This window comes from Tachysurus fulvidraco, chromosome 11, assembly GCF_022655615.1.
Source record: "Tachysurus fulvidraco isolate hzauxx_2018 chromosome 11, HZAU_PFXX_2.0, whole genome shotgun sequence".
Classification (NCBI taxonomy): Eukaryota; Metazoa; Chordata; class Actinopteri; order Siluriformes; family Bagridae; genus Tachysurus; species Tachysurus fulvidraco.
The window spans coordinates 15,379,236-15,396,647 of NC_062528.1; the positions used below are offsets into that span (position 1 = coordinate 15,379,236).

The following is a 17,412-nucleotide window of genomic DNA, read 5'->3' on the forward strand; positions in this document are numbered from 1 at the left end:
TAACACACACACACACACACACACACACACACACACACACACACACACACACACACACACACACAATAACCTAAAAAAATATCAAACATTTAGTGATCAATTTAGTTTAGAAACTGGAAAATAGCTTAGCAGCTGACAATAATGGTCTATCAACTTGACCAGTGAGAACAGTATGATGTTAACTGGTAGCTGGACAGGGCAAGTAATTTTCATCAGGGTTCTGTCTCAGATCTATGTGGAAGCTTGTTTTAAAAAGTAATAAATCACAATTGGGACTTTTTTATTTTATTTGGCAATAAAACAAAATTTCACACCATACAGCAAGATCAACATGAATAACTGGGAGAAATTACGTCAGAAGTATGAAATATATGGCAAAGAAAAAAATATATATATACAAGAATTCTGAGAAATAAAGTCAGAATTTTAAGATTTAAAGTCAGAATTCTGAGAAATAAAGGAAACAAGCTTCCATAGATCTCAAATATATTATATTGCCCGGATACGAGTTTTTGTATCAGCGATTCCATTCCTCTAATATCTAGAATAATAGCGTAGGTTTGGGAACGTAACGAGTTAAATCGACGTAACCGGAAGTGGGCGTGGCCTATATTTAGTCTTTTCGATTCAGGCTAGTATATGTTACCTAGCTACACAAGTTAATTACCTAACCGTAATCTAACGTTAGTTACACTGTCATGGTAACAAATGACATTAAAATATACAGCGTTAATTAGATAGATTGATAAAGGCAGAGTCAACACCGCAAACACGGACCAGAGAGATATAACAGACTATCAAGGTAGAAGCTAGTTAAATTAGCTTAGCTAACACTTAGCTAACGAGTTGTTTTGCTTGTTGTGTTTTAATGCTAATAACATTTTACGGTAATTTCAGAGTTGTTTGTTTGTAAATAGTAACCTGTAGAACTCGGAACCGTGCTTAAAGGTAACTAGATCATTTAATTCTGCTATGTAGCTTTGTAGCTCACGTTGTTCTAGCTAGCTATGCACTATGCAGTTAGTCGTGTTAGCTAACTTAGCATGTATGCTAAGGAACAGCTAAGGAGTGGAATTAGGGGGCGGAAAGTTGGAGAAACCTCTAGAATTATGGCTAATGTTCTGCCAGAACTCATTATTCAACATCCTGAAGCTGTATTTGTTCTCAGATAATTCACGTTTCACTTCAGAAACTTAACTTCAGCAAAGCAGCTTGTGTGTGTCTGTAGTTACTAATGATTTAATATATTCTGTATCTAGTTTCCTACTCTTGTGACTGGCAGCACCATGGAGGAGCAAGAAAATAATATGATAGATGTCACTGTGAAAACTCTGGACTCTCAGAGCAGAAGCTATACTGTGAGAGCTCAGGTGAGTTAACTGCTATTTTTGTATCAGGTAAAAATATTGGTGCTACTAAATATTAGACAAGTAACATTATGACAGACATTAAATACAGAAAATAGATTGTTCATTAAATCGATTGTTCACTAAAATTTCTCCATTTTATTTATTTTTTTTATTTCATTTCTCACACTTTATTTATAGTTGTTATCATACATAATAGCTTTTTGACTGGGTTTCATCCAAATTTCAGGAACTTGAACACGTGTAGATAAATAAATCATGTCATATTGGACTTGTGTCCTGTCTGGGAAAACATTGACCATAAAAAAACATTATGCCTATAATAAATATCAAGTCAAGTCAAGAAGCTTTTGTTGTCATTTCAACCATATATAGCTGTTGCAGTACACAGTGAAATGAGACAATGTTTCTCCAGGATCATGGTGCTAAATAAAACAAAGACAGAGCTAAGCACTTAGTAAGTTAGTCCTAGATACATAAAGTGTATCTGTGTGACCTGGTGCAAACAGTGCAGCACAAAAGACAACAAGACAGAAAGACAGTGCAGGACAAAAGACAACAAGACAGAAAGACAGTGCAGGACAAAAGACAGTGCAAAAAAAAAATTCAAGACATCACTCAAAGACAATAAACAAAAGAGAATGCAGACCAGTGTGAATACTGTATGTTTAATCAATATCGTGTGTGCAGAAATACTGGAATTTCAAGATTTATTTTGATAAACTGAATTTTCAAGTAATTAAAAGGGTTTCACTTGGATGTCTTTCATTCACCTTGGTTAAGTTTACTTTAGAAATTATTAGAATGACAAGGCTACTGTTGTTTTTGCTGAGCACTGAAGATGTTTGACATTAAAATGAATTAGCCAATAGATCAGAATTTAATCTTTCATTTTAATTTCCTGATCTTTTAGATGTTACATCTTAAGTGACACCTTTTCTTTTATTTAACCCCAGATTACTGTGAAGGAGTTTAAAGAGCATATATCTCCCTCGGTGGGAATTCCTGTAGACAAACAGAGGCTGATCTACCAGGGACGAGTTCTTCAGGATGAGAAAACTCTGGCAGAATACAGTGAGTGCATTCAGACATTTGCTTTAACAGGCCCATCTAGAGCTGGTTGTTTTTTACCGTTTTATCCCTAAGGGGTATCCCAGTGGTTGACAGCAGGAATGAACCAAATTAGGCAGACATCTAATGAACACATAGCTAGTTGTTTATTTGCTTTCTAGCATTAGGGCTTTCTTCTAATGAGCTTTTTTGATAATATTCAAAACAATAATGTTGTTTTTAAGATGTATGTAAATGGGATGCACTGAAGCTAGCAGATAGCTGTTGATTACTCAAGACAAATCTGCATTGGTTTTGTTCATGACATTTGATTTGAACACACCACGTTTCCGTTCCTGTGTTTGCAGATGTAAATGGTAAAGTCATTCACCTGGTGGAGCGAGCACCACCTCAGACGACTCAGTCAGGATCAGGCTCAGGAGGAGTACCTGGGACTTCAGGAGGCTCACAGGCTGGAAACACCACAACTCCTCAGGCCGTACCTCAAGGAGCTACACATGATCGCAATGCTAATAGCTATGTCATGCTTGGTACCGTTAATCTCCCTGTGAATGTCATGGACCCTCAGCAGATTCAGGTATGGACACAGGCTTTCTTTATTAGTCAGACATAAAGATGGCAGTGTCTTTGTATATAGTACACATACATTATACACACTGGAAAGTCTGCCTGTAAGTACCCTAAGAAAAAATATAGCCAACTTAACTATAGACATTTTAGCGGCTGAACTGTAATTACACTTGAAATTGCATTGTCATTTGCTTATGTATTTCGTAGATGTCTATCCAGCAGCTAATGGCAGGCCTCGGGGAGGGTGTACGAAATACACGAGTCAGCAGCAGCAATGGGGTATGAGTCATTTAGACATTTAAAAGCACATGTCTCAGTTTAAAGTTTTACACATGATGATAAGTATATCTTTCACTACTAGAACAATGGCTCGGTGAATGTTGATGTGGATCAGACCCTGCAAAGTGAACCCAGGCTGCGGCTTCTCCTGGCTGAAAATTTGTTGCGAGACACCATTGCCCTGATTCAGAGACTAGAGGTACAGAGGATCTCTGAATTGAATATTTGCCTGTTTGTATTACACAGAAGTTATAAAGAGTTTGTTTTTAACAAGTCCCATAGGTTTGTAACATTGAGTATAGCTAACTTTTTGAGTCACTCTCACTATCTGTGATTATAGGGAGAGCCCATGGATGGTTCTTCAGCTCAGGATTCTGCTCCACCCCCTTCTTCCTCCACCTCTACACCATCTCCTTCTGTCCAGCCCATGGACACATCCCCTCCTCCATCCAGCTCACCTTCATCATCCTCTACTTCTGCTCAGACTGACAATACACCTCCTCATCCTCCAGGCCCAAAGTAAGGATTAACATTGCAACTGAATTCGTTAAAACTGAAAACCTGCATGCACAGTTCTCTAGAAATAGTCCTGTTATATCTGGTAATATAGTTCTTAATAGGTTATTGATTTTAAGTAAACATGTACTGAATGTGTATTGTTTATTATCCATGTTCTCATACACATTAGTATGAAGTCATACGAATCCTCATTTCACTCTCCTGTGTTTAGGTCCATTATTTGACCTAAAATGAGATGTTAAAATGTAAAAGATGTAAAAATAAATCTGAGTTTGTACTTAACAGAACATTAAAAAGTTATAAAGAGCTATAATGAAACCCCTGACATCACTGTGTATTAAAAATTAATTCTCTAGATGTTTTATTATCTTATTGCTCATTGTTATTGAGATCACAGTTATTGGTTGAGTTGATAATTGCCTGTTAGTATTTCAGATCTAGTTATCTTCTAATCTTGGACTAAGACCAAACTAATGGACTTTTAGGTCTAGCTCCTGTAAGGGTAGCTGAAATAATACAAACTCATAGTAAAGTTGATTGAATTGAACATGTTCCCATCAGCCATCCCAGCCCTGCAGAACTGGTCGAGATGTTAGGAGAGCTAAGAAGAGTAGAAGAGAGACTCCAGCCATTCATCCAGAGAGCTCACTCTATCCTGGAGGCAGCCACCACTGCTGATTACAACAATAATGTATGTTGTCATAACTATCCAGCTTAGATTGCATTATTCAGCAAATATTTTTATTGCAAATATCCATATAATCTTCTATACGATTAGATCAGTGATTCATATCAAAGCTCTTCACACCCGGCGTTTAGTTATGAATAGCCATAGTATATGGAGTTATCATATTAGTAGTAGTAATAGTATTATTGCATCAGTGCTAACGGAATTATTTTCACTTCTTGAATATTATTTTATATATATATATATATATATATATATATATATATATATATATATATATATATATATATATATATATATAATTTTATTATTTAATATTATTTTTGTCTTAATTATTCATCAATTAATTGAGAGAAATGGTTTGACACAATGCAGACACAGGAGAGAGAGGAAGACCAGCATGTTCTAAACCTGGTAGGAGAAGCGCTTCGGCTCTTAGGAAATGCTCTGGTTGCCCTGAGTGATCTGCGCTGTAATCTGTCGAGTGCACCTCCACGTCACCTGCATGTGATAAGGCCAATGTCTCACTACGCTACCTCTGTTCTGCAACCAGGTGGTGTGCATCACATGCCCATACAGGTAAGATTTAATGTTTGCACATATTTTATATAAACAAGAAACAAAGCTAAAATCTAATCTGAGAGAAATAACCGAATTATTAGGTTAAACAGAAAGTGCTGCTGTTTTAAACATGTTTTTTTTATGAGAGTTACAGCTATGTCTAACATCTAAAATTAACTACTTAATTTTTGTTCTTTCAGTTGTAATATTTCTAATTGTATATTGCATTAGTGTACAATTCATGTCTTTATTCTTGTTTACATCCAATTGCTTGTTTTTTGTAAATCTTTGTATATACACACATATATATATATATATATATATATATATATATATATATATATATATATATATATATATATATATATATATATATATATATATACTGGTCCTGCCCGTGCCAATTCTTTTTCTCTATTATTAGTATGAATGTAAAATGTTCCTTTTGTTTTTCCTGAACAAACCTTTGATATGCATTGTGTGTTTTATAATACGGCGTCAGTTATCATTCTCTGGATTCAAGTATAATTTGCCATATCATTCATTCTTATAGCTTAATTTGGGGACCACAGTGTCTATGTCCGCTAATGGCAGACCGTCAGCTGAGAGTCAGCCTCAACCTGCTGAACAATCAGAACACCCAGGGCAGGGACAAACGCCCAACCCACAGCCAGGTATGGCCAATCAACAGACAGGACAGCCAGGGCCCAGAGTCATACGCATAAGCCATCAAACCATGGAACCAGTGGTGATGATGCAGATTAACATTGATGGTGGGTCCTTTGTGTGAGTGGGCATGTAGGTGTACATGCACAATTGTGCATGCCTGGACATGCATTAATCAAACACAAACAACCATATGTGCAATTTTGAACTATGTCTCATTTTGTGTTTCAGAAAATGGAAGCAATGCCCAGGCCCCTGGACAGCAGAATGGTGCTGGTACTGGACAGCCTGGTATGTGATGAACACTTTTCATGTAGTTTTAATTAGCCTGTAGTCAAAATGAGGTTTGATTTTCAAACAATACAGCTTATAATGTTTGTCTTACTTATGACCTTTGTTTCTGTGTATTTTTATTTTAGGTACCACTCCTATACATATACCTGGTTTACCTCCAGAATTTATGCAAGCCATTGTAAATCAAGTTACTCAACAAGCTATGGCCATGGCAAATGCTGCTGCTGCTGGTGGTCAACATGGACAACATACCCAAAGCCCTCCTGGGGCAGGCCCTACCCCTGCAGGTGCAGGTACCACCCCTGCCGGACCCGCCCCTGCTGGTACAGGACCCGCTCCTGCCGGTGCCGGTCCCGCCTCTGCCGGTGCCGGTCCCGCCTCTGCCGGTGCCGGTCCCGCCTCTGCCGGTGATGGTCCCGCCTCTTCCGGTCCTGGTCCCACCCCAGCCGGTACTGGTCCTGGTCCCGCCCCAGCCGGTACTGGTCCTGGTCCCGCTCCAGCCGGTACAGGTCCTATACCTATGGGTGCAGGCCCTGTTCCCCCTCCATTTCCCCCTCACCCACATCAAGCTAGGTTTGTATTCACCTTGCCGTCCTTCCCTAACCGCATGGCAAATCCTTCCTTTACCACCAGAGGAGCAACCTTCAATCTGCGAAATACTGTTCCTCCAATGATGGGCCAGCCTCAAGGCCAGGTTAGCACATTAACATTCAATGAATCATAGATAAGTAACAAACAAAGCTGGCCATCAAATTCTGGTTACATTTGGTTAAATTCTTTCTTTTCTACAGGCTACACCCATAAATCCAGCTGCTATTAATCAAATGATTAGTGGAATGATGGGACAGCTCTTGACAGGGGTGTCAGGCCAGATGAGTATGTTTACAACATGTACAGTTCTCTTTTAAAATAAACCAAATACCCCTTGCACCATTTGCAATGTGAAATAATACTTCTTTTTATCCTACAGCCACTGAGTCCACTACTCCCTCTTCTTCCTCCTCCTCCTCCTCACACACATTCACATTTTCCACCTCATCTTCCTCCTCCTCCTCCTCCTCCTCATCATCATCCTCATCCTCAACTTTCACCCCAACATCAGTACCTATCACCAGTGCCTCGGGACCCACACACTCCACAAGCACCACTGCAAGCAGCGCTCCCCAGCCTGGACCTTTCCCCACACCTGCTCAGGGGCCTCCCCTCATGGGCAACTTGGACCAGCTTCTAGGCTCTGTCCTAGGAGGGGTGGCTGCTGCTGGCCAGGCTACAGGAGCAAATCCTTCTGTTACTGTGGCAATGCAAGGAATCCCTGCCTTTATTCAAGGAGTCACTGACTTTATACAGGTCAGAAAGCAGTTTAGTAAACATGTTCATATAAATAGGTGTTTATAGATGTTCTCTGACAATTTTTCTTAACCAACCACATCACCAAAAGCATGTAGAATTTTATTTCCTGGCCTTCAGCAGAAATCCCCATTCAAACAGGATTGCTTATTAAATTAAGTGATAAATTTTAAACTATGAATAAAAATACAGTTAACTTAAGTAAAAAAATTAAATATATATCTGCTAAATGCCAGAAATGTAAATGTAATAATGTATTTCTTTCAAGTACTGGAACTTAAACTCTTTTAGTAACAAGCATAGTATTCTGGCAATTGAGCTTCTATTGCACATCCCATTCTGTAATGTGACCAAATATTGAATGTTATTTAAACTGTGCCTTTATGCTTCCTCTTTGTCAGGCCTCACAACAGAGTCATGTTCAGCCCCCTACAGCTCAACCATCAGGTCCCACTCCTACTCCTCCAACTGCTGAACCACAAGCAGAGCCTGCAGGAGGTGCCGCATCTGAAGAAGTCATGAACACAGAGCTATTCACTGGGATAGTGCAGGGGGTCCTTTCCACTATGATGGGTTCCTTAGGTGCCTCACACAACAACACTGAGAGTATTGCTCAGTTTATTCAGAGACTCTCCCAGACCAGCAACATTTTCACCCCCAGCACAGGAGAAGCCATGGGTGAGAGTCGGTAACCTACAGTTTGCTTCTCACACTGTTTCAAGTGCACATTTTTTGCATTTGTTGATGCATATGCTGTTATAACAGTTTTAATAATATTGATAACAAGGTGTTTACCAATAACCTTGCATATCTGGAAAGCTTATTTAATATCAGATTTTATTCTGTGATTGATATAATGATAGCCAAACATTTTATATCTCAAGGTGTGTACCAGGAATTCTTTTTTTTTTTTTTTTTTTTTAAACTTTTAGACTTTGTTAAGTTTCCCATTTTGGATAATACAACCAAAGGCATGTTGCATCTTTTGCTTAACTTTTTTTAAATAATGACACATGTTAAAGAACTACATTTTATTACCATGCTCATCTTATGTTGTTTAAACCAATTTATTCTGGTTACAAATTCCCTGAGAGTTTCTGTTATCCACGAGGAATCAGCGCACACCACTACACTACAACACTTGAGTATATCTTTTATAGAAGCTGTAAACTGTATGCCTGTGTGTATATGTAGGTTTCTTTGGCGACCTGTTGACCCTTGTGTGCCAGAACTTCTCTATGGTGGACATGGTGCTGCTGCTCCATGGTCAGTCTCAGCCACTAAGCCGTATCCAGCCCCAGTTAGCCCAGTTCTTCACAGAACACTATCTGCAGGGCAGAGAGCCCACTGAAGCCAACATAGCAGTATGTCGTACTGTGTATTTCTTGTGTACCTTTCATTTCCAATATATCAAAGTAAATTTCTGTAAGTTTGTTTTTTCATCTTGTTTTTTTATTTTCATTTTCCTTTTCTAAACCAAAGGCAGCTGCCGATAATCTAATTGGCGAACTAGATGAATATATCACAGAGAGTTTCGTAAGTGATTCAAGTCAGTTTTGAATGTTACTGTACACTGTATGTGTAAGATTACAATAATATTTGTTGTTGCTGTGCATGTCTTTTGTTCTTATATCTGTCTCTTTCTTTATATCTCAGTCATCAGTTACGGTACAGGACGGCGTGGACATCACCCAGACAAACCGAGCATTTCTAAGACAGCAACTTATTGACATTGCCACGCACATTCTGCAAAGCACAGGCATGTTCAGAATCACTTATCTACATTATTTCTATTTTGTGTCTGGAATCGAAACACAGTCACAAAGCAGCAGATGTTTAAAAAAACTACAGCTAATATAAATTGGCACACTATAAGGATTCACTTTCCTTCCAAAAGAGTTATCCCAGCACTACACTGAAAATCTGCATGTCACAAAGAGGATCTTCAGAAAAACTAAAGATATGTTTCTCATAAAAGCTAAAATGTCAAGAGATCTGTAAACATTGCAGTATCTAACATTGCATAGCAACATTTTAAAATGCTTAATTCCAGCTATGCAGGAAGATCAGAAATTCTCCTTCTTGCTCATCACAAAAGCCTACAGTATATCCACAATGACATTGCCCAGCTTAGGCTTATTTAGTTTAGTCTGTGTGCATATATACAGTTATTCATTTAGCAAATGCTTTTATCCTATATGGTTTAAGGACTTGCTTGAGGGCCTGACAAAGAGTCTCTGACAGTCCTGGATTTGAACTCATATATATAATATAAAAACCAGTATAAAGTCTTAACCTTAATGTTCTATATAAGAAACATGAATATTTTAATGTAGATCCTCTGATGGGATGTATAATCCAAAGTATATATGCTGATGAGTTGGTTATGTTTACCATCTTTATAGACCAAACCTTTGGACCACGCTTGCTGCAGCTGTGTAACCGTGCACTGTTTGAGTGTTTAGCCCTCAATCTGTACTGCCTGAGAGGAGAGCAGAGTGCCCTCACTGCAGTCATCAGCAACCGCATTGTTAGTACTCAAACTATAGTGCCTTCTCCACATACACTTCTCTGTGTTTGCAAATGGTTATGTACTAAATATCTCACTCCATATTTCTCCAGAGGACCATGTCAGCAGAGGTGAACCCTAGTATAGTCAGCTGGTTGACCGGTATGATGACTATGAGGCTGCAGGTCATTTTGGAACATGTCCCAGTCACAGAGGACCAAATCCTGCATTATGTTGTCCACACTCATGTGAGTGTCTTCTTACACCGATACACACAAACAATTGTATTTGTATATGTTCATAATCCTAATATCCTGAAGCATCAGGAACTTTGTGTAAATGGAATACTATTTATGCTTATGCCAAATAAAAGTCAAATTACAGGAGGTCAAATATAAAAAGGCATTGCTATTTTACAACATTAACACAGAATTTATAGTACAGTATATTACCATATGACAATGTAAATATAAAATGTAATAATAAAACCATTGATTAAGCAGTTTGATTTTTTTTGTTCATCAATAACATTTCAAATTTCCCATTAGGGTGAAGGAGCAAGAGAGGCAGATGAGTCAGGAAATCATCCAATGGAGGTATGCACATTTTTACCAGTGGCAAAATTACTTTAAATGTGTCTATGCACAGCATTGTTTCACATTATGAAAAATGTGAGCGCTATAATCATTGAAAACTAAGCTGTAACCTGTGTTCTATCTTCAGATGGATGAAACTCTCTCTCCCACTCCGGCTACCACAGCAGAGGAGGCCATGGTTAGCTCACAGGAGGAAGGGGCTGTTGGAGGTTCAGCTGGAGAGACAGGGGAAGCAGCAGGTGGAGAGGAGCCTGGAGAAGAAGCTGAGGCCTGGGCAGCTGCTTTACCGCCAGTAAGCTCTCTATTCTGCTCTTTTTGCGTACTGCAACATCTCTATACTGTTTGTGTGGTAAATAACTGGTAATGCCTCATCATTCTATTGCAGGAGTGGGTGCCTATCATCAGTCAGGATATAATCAGCCAGAGGAAGATAAAGGGCCAACCTCCTCTATCTGATGCATATCTGCAAGGGATGCCTGCAAAGCGCAGGAAGGTAAGGACGCCCCCCCAACACTAATTTCATAATCATACAAAAAAAAGCTTACTGATGGTTTGGTAATGTTTTAGAGTCATTAAAAGTAGTGTATGTTTGTGTGTTATACAACAGACAGCACAGGCCGATGGCCCCAGACTCACACTCTCTGAGGCAGTGAGCCAAGCAGCAAGATCAGTTGGTGTCACACCTGTCACACCACCCAGTGCCTTACAGGAAGACCTTGAAAGTGCAGAACTTCAGGAGGCATACATACAACAGGTACAATACATAGCAGTCATGGTAGATTAGCAGTGTCTTTAGAGTTTTGTTGCAGAATGAGAACAGATCCAAATCTGTGTGTGTGTGTGTGTGTGTGTGTGTGTGTGTGTGTGTGTGTGTGTGTGTGTGTGTGTGTGTGTGTGTGTATATATATATATATATATATATATATATATATATATATACACACACACACACACACACACACAGATTTGGATCTGTTCTCACTAAAACAAAACAAAACAAAAAGATATAAGAACACTTTGCAAACAAAGGCTGTTCAGTACAATATGGGGGTTTCTCATAAAAAACAAACAAACAAAAAAAAACATATATGTTTTTTTTGTTTGTTTGTTTGTTTGTTTTTTATTTGAAACCCCCATATTGTACTGAAACAAACAAACAAACTATATATATATATATATATATATATATATATATATATATATATATATATATATATATATATTTTTTTTATGAGAAACCCCCATATTGTACTGAACAGCCTTTGTTTGCAAAGTGTTCTTATATCTTTTTGTTTTGTTTTAGTAAAGTAGAAATAAATTCAGAATAACTTTTTCCCCACATGCTTCATTAAATGGGTTTGTCTTTTATTATAATTGCATTCGTGAATGATGTTGATTCATAATAACTCCAAAATTATTTCCATGCTTCATGCATGTCACAGTCCAGTTAGTTTTTATCCTTTTGAAATAGAATATCTTCCTACATCTGTTTAATCTTTTATTCTTTACATTCTTAGGTGAAAAATGACATCAAACAACGAGTAAGAGAGGACCCTAATTTCAGCTCTAGAAGATTTCCCAACACGCATACGATGTTCTCACCAGACTCATAACCAGCATATATATCTGTACCATGACCCTTCCTCCTCTGCTGCATGTGTATGCTCTTTTTGGTTTCTTTTTAATCATCTGGGTTTAAACAAGATCTACAATTTTGAAATTCTCAGAAGATTTTATGCTGAATCTAGTATTAAATTATTTAGAAAAGACTGCATCATGGATTATATAAGAGGGGGTCTGTGGGTGTTTTGCTTCTCTTTGTGAATCTCACGCACTCTCATCCATGAACTTGGACAGAAAACAAGGAAAATTCTAAAAGATAATGTAAAACATGTAACAAAAGCCACAGTGTATATGCCAGCTGTGACTCCTGAGGCAAGGCAATGTCATGACAGGTGAATTTCAGAGATCCTGCCATGACGCGAAACTAATTAAAAATATTTCTGCATTTACCGCACATTAACGGAACGAGTCCTCACCTTCTTCTTGTGCCAAGATCGTGATCAGTGTCTGTTTATAAAACTATCATTTAATACCGAGTATAACTTATTGGTATTTAAGCATACCTTGCTACCTTGTTGAATTTCATGAAGTATTAGAAGAAGTGATATTGTTGCAGAGGTAGATTCATGTACACGGGAACTTTGGAGTTGAGCACAAAGGGAAAAACTATTAAAGTCATAGTAAAGACCAAATTTTTAATTTCTGTTTGAAGTATGTCCAATAATTAATGAGATGTATTAAAACCACAGTGTTTAACTTATTTTATTTTGTATTTAATGGCCTCAATAAGTTTGAAGGATGAAAGTCAGACTGGAAGAGATTCTGAGTTAATTCTTTATTCCTAATATTCTTTGTTTTGGACACTGATCTCTGTAGTGTGTAAAAGGGCTGATTCAAACCTGTCCCATCCATAGCACATGCTTTACATGTTTATACCAAATCAACAAACATTTAAATCTGTAAAAAATTTTAAATCTGTAATTATTGTGTTTGAGTCTTTTTAATATAAAATGTACAATTTTCTAGCATGTCTTTAAGTCATAGTATTTGTTAACTGTATCAAATCTTTAACAGAATCGTATCTCCCTGAAAGCCAGTTTTATATCTTTTAGACCAGATCTCAATGCAACAACCTATGTTTGCAATAAGATGTACATTCTCACTGATATGAAGTCAGTATCAGTTCAAATATACAAGCTGTAATGCTGAACCCCCTTTTTTTTTCCTTTAAATTTTCAGCTTGCCTGCTGTATAATGCAGATGAAAAGTAAGATCTAATTATGACATTCTATAAAATGGCGAAAATTAAACAGCTTTGCGAAGTAAACACAAAGTTGCTCTTCATTTGCCAATTTAAAGCTGGGTGAAGTTTAATAAAATGTCCTTTTTACACTGCATCCACACACTATATGGCCAAAAGTATGTGCCACCTGGCCTTCACACTCATATGTGCTTGCTGAACAGACTTTCCAGAGTTAGTATCCCTTCACTGGGAAGACATTTCACTAGAGTTTGGAGCATGGCTGTGAGGCTTTGTGATCATTTAGCCACAGGAGCATGTTCAGGTGGTAGAGAAAACCTTTTGATGCAGTCGGTATTCTGCTTTATTCCAAAAGTGTTCAGTAGGGTTTAGGTCAGGACTAAACCTTGTGGATTTGTGCACAGGGGCATTGTCATACTGCACCAGGTCTGGTTTTTTTTTAGTTCTACTGAAGTTATAGTAATGCTACAGCATACGAGGACATCTGAACAATTGTGTTTATTCTCTATTTTGGAGAATGAGTGTTATAATTAGGTGTCCACATATTTCTGGCCATACAGTGTATAATAAATGTAAAATTAAGCACAGTATATAGTTTACTATAATGGTTCAAGCATGTCTGCTGGAATGCTGAATAATACTTGGAGGCAGAAATAGTAAGAAAAGGTATGAATAAAAATCATTCAGTCATTGATATACAGCTGAAACAATATATAATAATAAAATATTAGTTAGACTACAAATAATAATGAGAAGCCTTTATTTTGTCACAGATATATTACAGCACAGTGAATTTCATTCTTTACATATCCCAACTTTAGAAGTTGGTGTCCGACATGAAAACAGTTCCCCTAAAGCAGTTATAGCTAAGGGCCATGCTCAAGGGCCCAACAGTGGCAACTTGGAGGCTCGAACCCTGACCTTCTGGTCAGGAACCCAGCACCTTGACCACTGAGCCACCACGTAGTCAGAGTCATTTATAAAAATTATTATAATTCAGAAATGGGACATAACAAATTTATTATTCAATTCCATTGTGTTTAACATTTTGGGGTTTCTATGTTCAGAATGGCCAATACTGCACAGGTAAACAACAAAGTCTCCCCAAAATGACTATTATACACATTATAACACCCTAGACAGCAGTGGTGACAGCGTACATGCGTCAACTCCTAATTAATTGTGAGTTTTTTCCTCACAGCCTATTAGTCATTTCTTCAGTTCTGCCTACAAAGAACATTACTTCATACAGAGCACTGCATGCAGGTTCAGCAATCATCTGTCTTTATCTGGTTATCTCAGCCATATCCAAATAAATGACGTAGCAGTTCCTGCTCACGTCCTGTTCAGAGTGCAACCACGTGGCCACCGATGGTGCGCCTTTGGGCTGAGGTCAAATACCTGTGTTAACTCAGCCCAGTAAACGCTCAGTGAAGGTAATGAGCAGTTTCTTCTTTCAATTATTGCAACAGAAAGAGAAGCAAAACCTCTGCATAAGAATGTGTTAATCCATTTGGTTTTAGTTTACAAAGAAATAAAATGCTGAGTTTTAGTCTTTACAAAGAGAAGTCTTAGTCTTTTATTACTACACCTTTATTATTGCTTACTATTAGGATGATGTGTCACTGGTTTATCAAGTTAGTCCAGTTTAACACCTCCTTTTTATATCTAATGGATCATCAGCTTTGTACAGTGTGTCTATGTTTACAACATTATTTTTTTCATTTGTACTAACACATATTTCCAAATGTGTAATTAGGTTTGTAAATGTTTATAGCCAAATGATCTAAACCAAATTCACTGATATGCTTTGATATGACTGAAAATATTTTTCAGTTAAATTTTTCTCTGTACTTATTTAAACTATGGTGTATAAACTGAAAACAAGAACGCTAAAGGAACGCACGAGGATTTAAACGAGGGTCTTTTAGATTCCTGAATCTGTACGTTAGCCAAACACCCACAATCTGAAAAGACAAAAATAAATATACGATAGAAGTAAAGCATGCAATTTAATAATTAGAAATGTATCGTAAACAAAAACAAAGAGGCAAAATATGACTTTGAAGACTTTCCAGCACGTTCTAAAATCCAACCTATTCTCTTATTTCTGTTCAGTATTAAGCATGTAAAGTTAAACCCAGCATTTCTCACACAGAATAAGTGAGAAATGCTGTGACTCACCTCAGTGAAACTGAAGAACAAACTAGTTCCTCCCACAAAGTGCAGTACATCATCGGCATACGTCTGAATTTTTACCGAACAAGCCTCGCAGTTCTTAGCACTGTGACATGTCTGTAGCAAATAAAAATAATTCATTAGTGAGAAAAAACAGTATACTGTAGCACATCTCTGGTGAGGATAGTGAGTGAATGGCTGCTGTGATGTAAGCGATAACAGGAACGATCTTGTTTCACAACAAATTCCATAAGTGTAAATGAATAAAATTTAGCCTTTGTTAATAAATAAAACTTTGTAAACACTGGCAAACTGCAGTTTCCTTATAGTGATTTTTTAAACTTAAAACCAAGCTACACTTACAGCTTCACATGATATGTTGTAGTCAACAGTGGAAAAATCACAACAGTCCAGTGATATCTCCAGGTCTTTTTGCAAGGCCTCAGACTTATTCCAGGCGATCTCCAGGAGTAATTTCTGCAGAAGAAGAGATTGTATAAGGAACCAAGAAAACAACAAAATATATGGGGAAACATACTGAAGTAGTAATGCAGCTATCTGTTTACCTGTTGTTCCTTATTGATAGCCAGGCTTGCACATGACACTGAAAACTGCACAATAAACACCAGGAACAGAACGAACATGTACTGTCTAAAGTTAAGAATACTAACACGCGTTAAAGCCGAACAAATAAACTGGTAGATATTAATTTAGCAGAAATGCCATTAACATGAAAACTCTATTACACTCAAAACCAAATTTTTATAAGGGTGTGTGAAAGGAGATGAAGACAAAGATGAAGTTGAATAAGAACTTTTAAAATTAGCAGATTTTGAAGGATACAAAGAACAAGAGGACTTGATGATGCTTTAAAGCTCCACACAGACCCATCATTGCTACAAAGAAGAGAAAGACACCCACTGCAATGATGGCAGCAATCACACGAAAGCTGGAGACCAGATCCACCCATTTTCCCCAGGCTGCCCCTGCTATTAACAGCAAACTCACCAACTGCATAGGGTTACAGAGACACAAGCACTTATTATTATTATTATTATTATTATTATTATTATTATTATTATTATTATTATTAGATAATAATAATATCATAATATCAGATCAAGGTCACGACATATACACTGAAATGCTTATGGTGAGATTCAACAACATTATAATGCAGAAAAATAATAAAATAAAATTTTTTTTTTAAATATATTAACAAAAATACAATAAAAATGTAAAGAAAGGCGACGCACTGAAGTATGGCATAAATGAACTGATTTAATCAGGAATTTATTTACACTGTTAAAACAATATTATTGCTTCTTTTACTCTTTACAATCAGTACATTAAATAATAATAATAATAATAATAATAATAATAATAATAATAATAATAATAATAATAATAATAATAATAATTAGATCATTCACAAACACATATAAAGTCTATTTCAGGCACCTGCTATTAAATCCAACACATCTTTCCACAAAAGTCTGCTGTTTGTGCATTTAATACTTACCATATAAAGAATGTTCAACGCACAAAGAGTATATTTCGAACAAACAAATCCGCCACACGCCATTTCAAGTGTTTATTCCTGTTATTCTCGTTGAGCTCCTGATGTTTTCCCTTAAAGTACAAGGAGAGCGGAGAGGAGTGAAAGGTAAGCTACACCTGCGCATGTGAAGCGTGCTGATTGGTCACTTCCTCAACTGTAACCAAATACACGTAGTTCAATAGGTGTAGTACCTGTGGGCGGGGCTATCTGTCAATCATTTTCAATCGAAATGACGTTAGGCTACGTTGTTAATTAGTATTAGATGCATTGGATTTAGATAATTACTGAAATTAAACCATTTCTACCAGGGTTGCCAGATCTCATCATGCAAACTGGTAAATCCATATCAGTTTATGGAAATTTGTAAGTTGGATTTAACCAA

The 17,412-nt window shown here is 37.1% G+C and overlaps 2 protein-coding genes across 4 annotated transcripts; one reads left to right on the top strand and one right to left on the bottom strand.

Annotated features, from left to right (window-relative positions):
• The first annotated feature begins 594 nt into the window (after positions 1-594).
• Positions 595-12,790, top strand: bag6 (BCL2 associated athanogene 6). 3 transcript variants are annotated; one of them, XM_047820919.1, is made up of 26 exons: positions 595-802; positions 898-948; positions 1,260-1,370; positions 2,324-2,441; positions 2,786-3,015; positions 3,216-3,287; positions 3,370-3,486; positions 3,628-3,806; positions 4,368-4,497; positions 4,870-5,073; positions 5,609-5,828; positions 5,953-6,012; positions 6,141-6,709; positions 6,807-6,891; positions 6,986-7,362; positions 7,764-8,040; positions 8,557-8,726; positions 8,845-8,898; positions 9,019-9,121; positions 9,768-9,892; positions 9,985-10,119; positions 10,420-10,467; positions 10,595-10,759; positions 10,853-10,960; positions 11,075-11,221; positions 11,985-12,790. In XM_047820919.1, the coding sequence occupies exons 3-26, from the start codon at positions 1,287-1,289 to the stop codon at positions 12,078-12,080; spliced, it is 3,873 nt and encodes a 1,290-aa protein (XP_047676875.1). In that variant the 5' UTR covers positions 595-802; positions 898-948; positions 1,260-1,286; the 3' UTR covers positions 12,081-12,790. The 3 variants fall into 3 exon arrangements, with proteins under 3 accessions (XP_047676875.1, XP_027003796.2, XP_047676876.1); XM_027147995.2 differs by lacking the exon at positions 898-948; XM_047820920.1 differs by lacking the exon at positions 898-948 and having other exon boundaries at positions 5,609-5,729.
• A 1,244-nt stretch (positions 12,791-14,034) lies between these two features.
• On the bottom strand, positions 14,035-17,189 carry tspan13a (tetraspanin 13a). Its single transcript, XM_027148008.2, has 6 exons — positions 16,992-17,189; positions 16,313-16,480; positions 16,036-16,116; positions 15,833-15,946; positions 15,476-15,586; positions 14,035-15,258 (listed from the first exon to the last, which is right to left on the bottom strand). The coding sequence occupies exons 1-6, from the start codon at positions 17,052-17,054 to the stop codon at positions 15,184-15,186; spliced, it is 612 nt and encodes a 203-aa protein (XP_027003809.1). The 5' UTR covers positions 17,055-17,189; the 3' UTR covers positions 14,035-15,183.
• Positions 17,190-17,412: the final 223 nt, after the last annotated feature.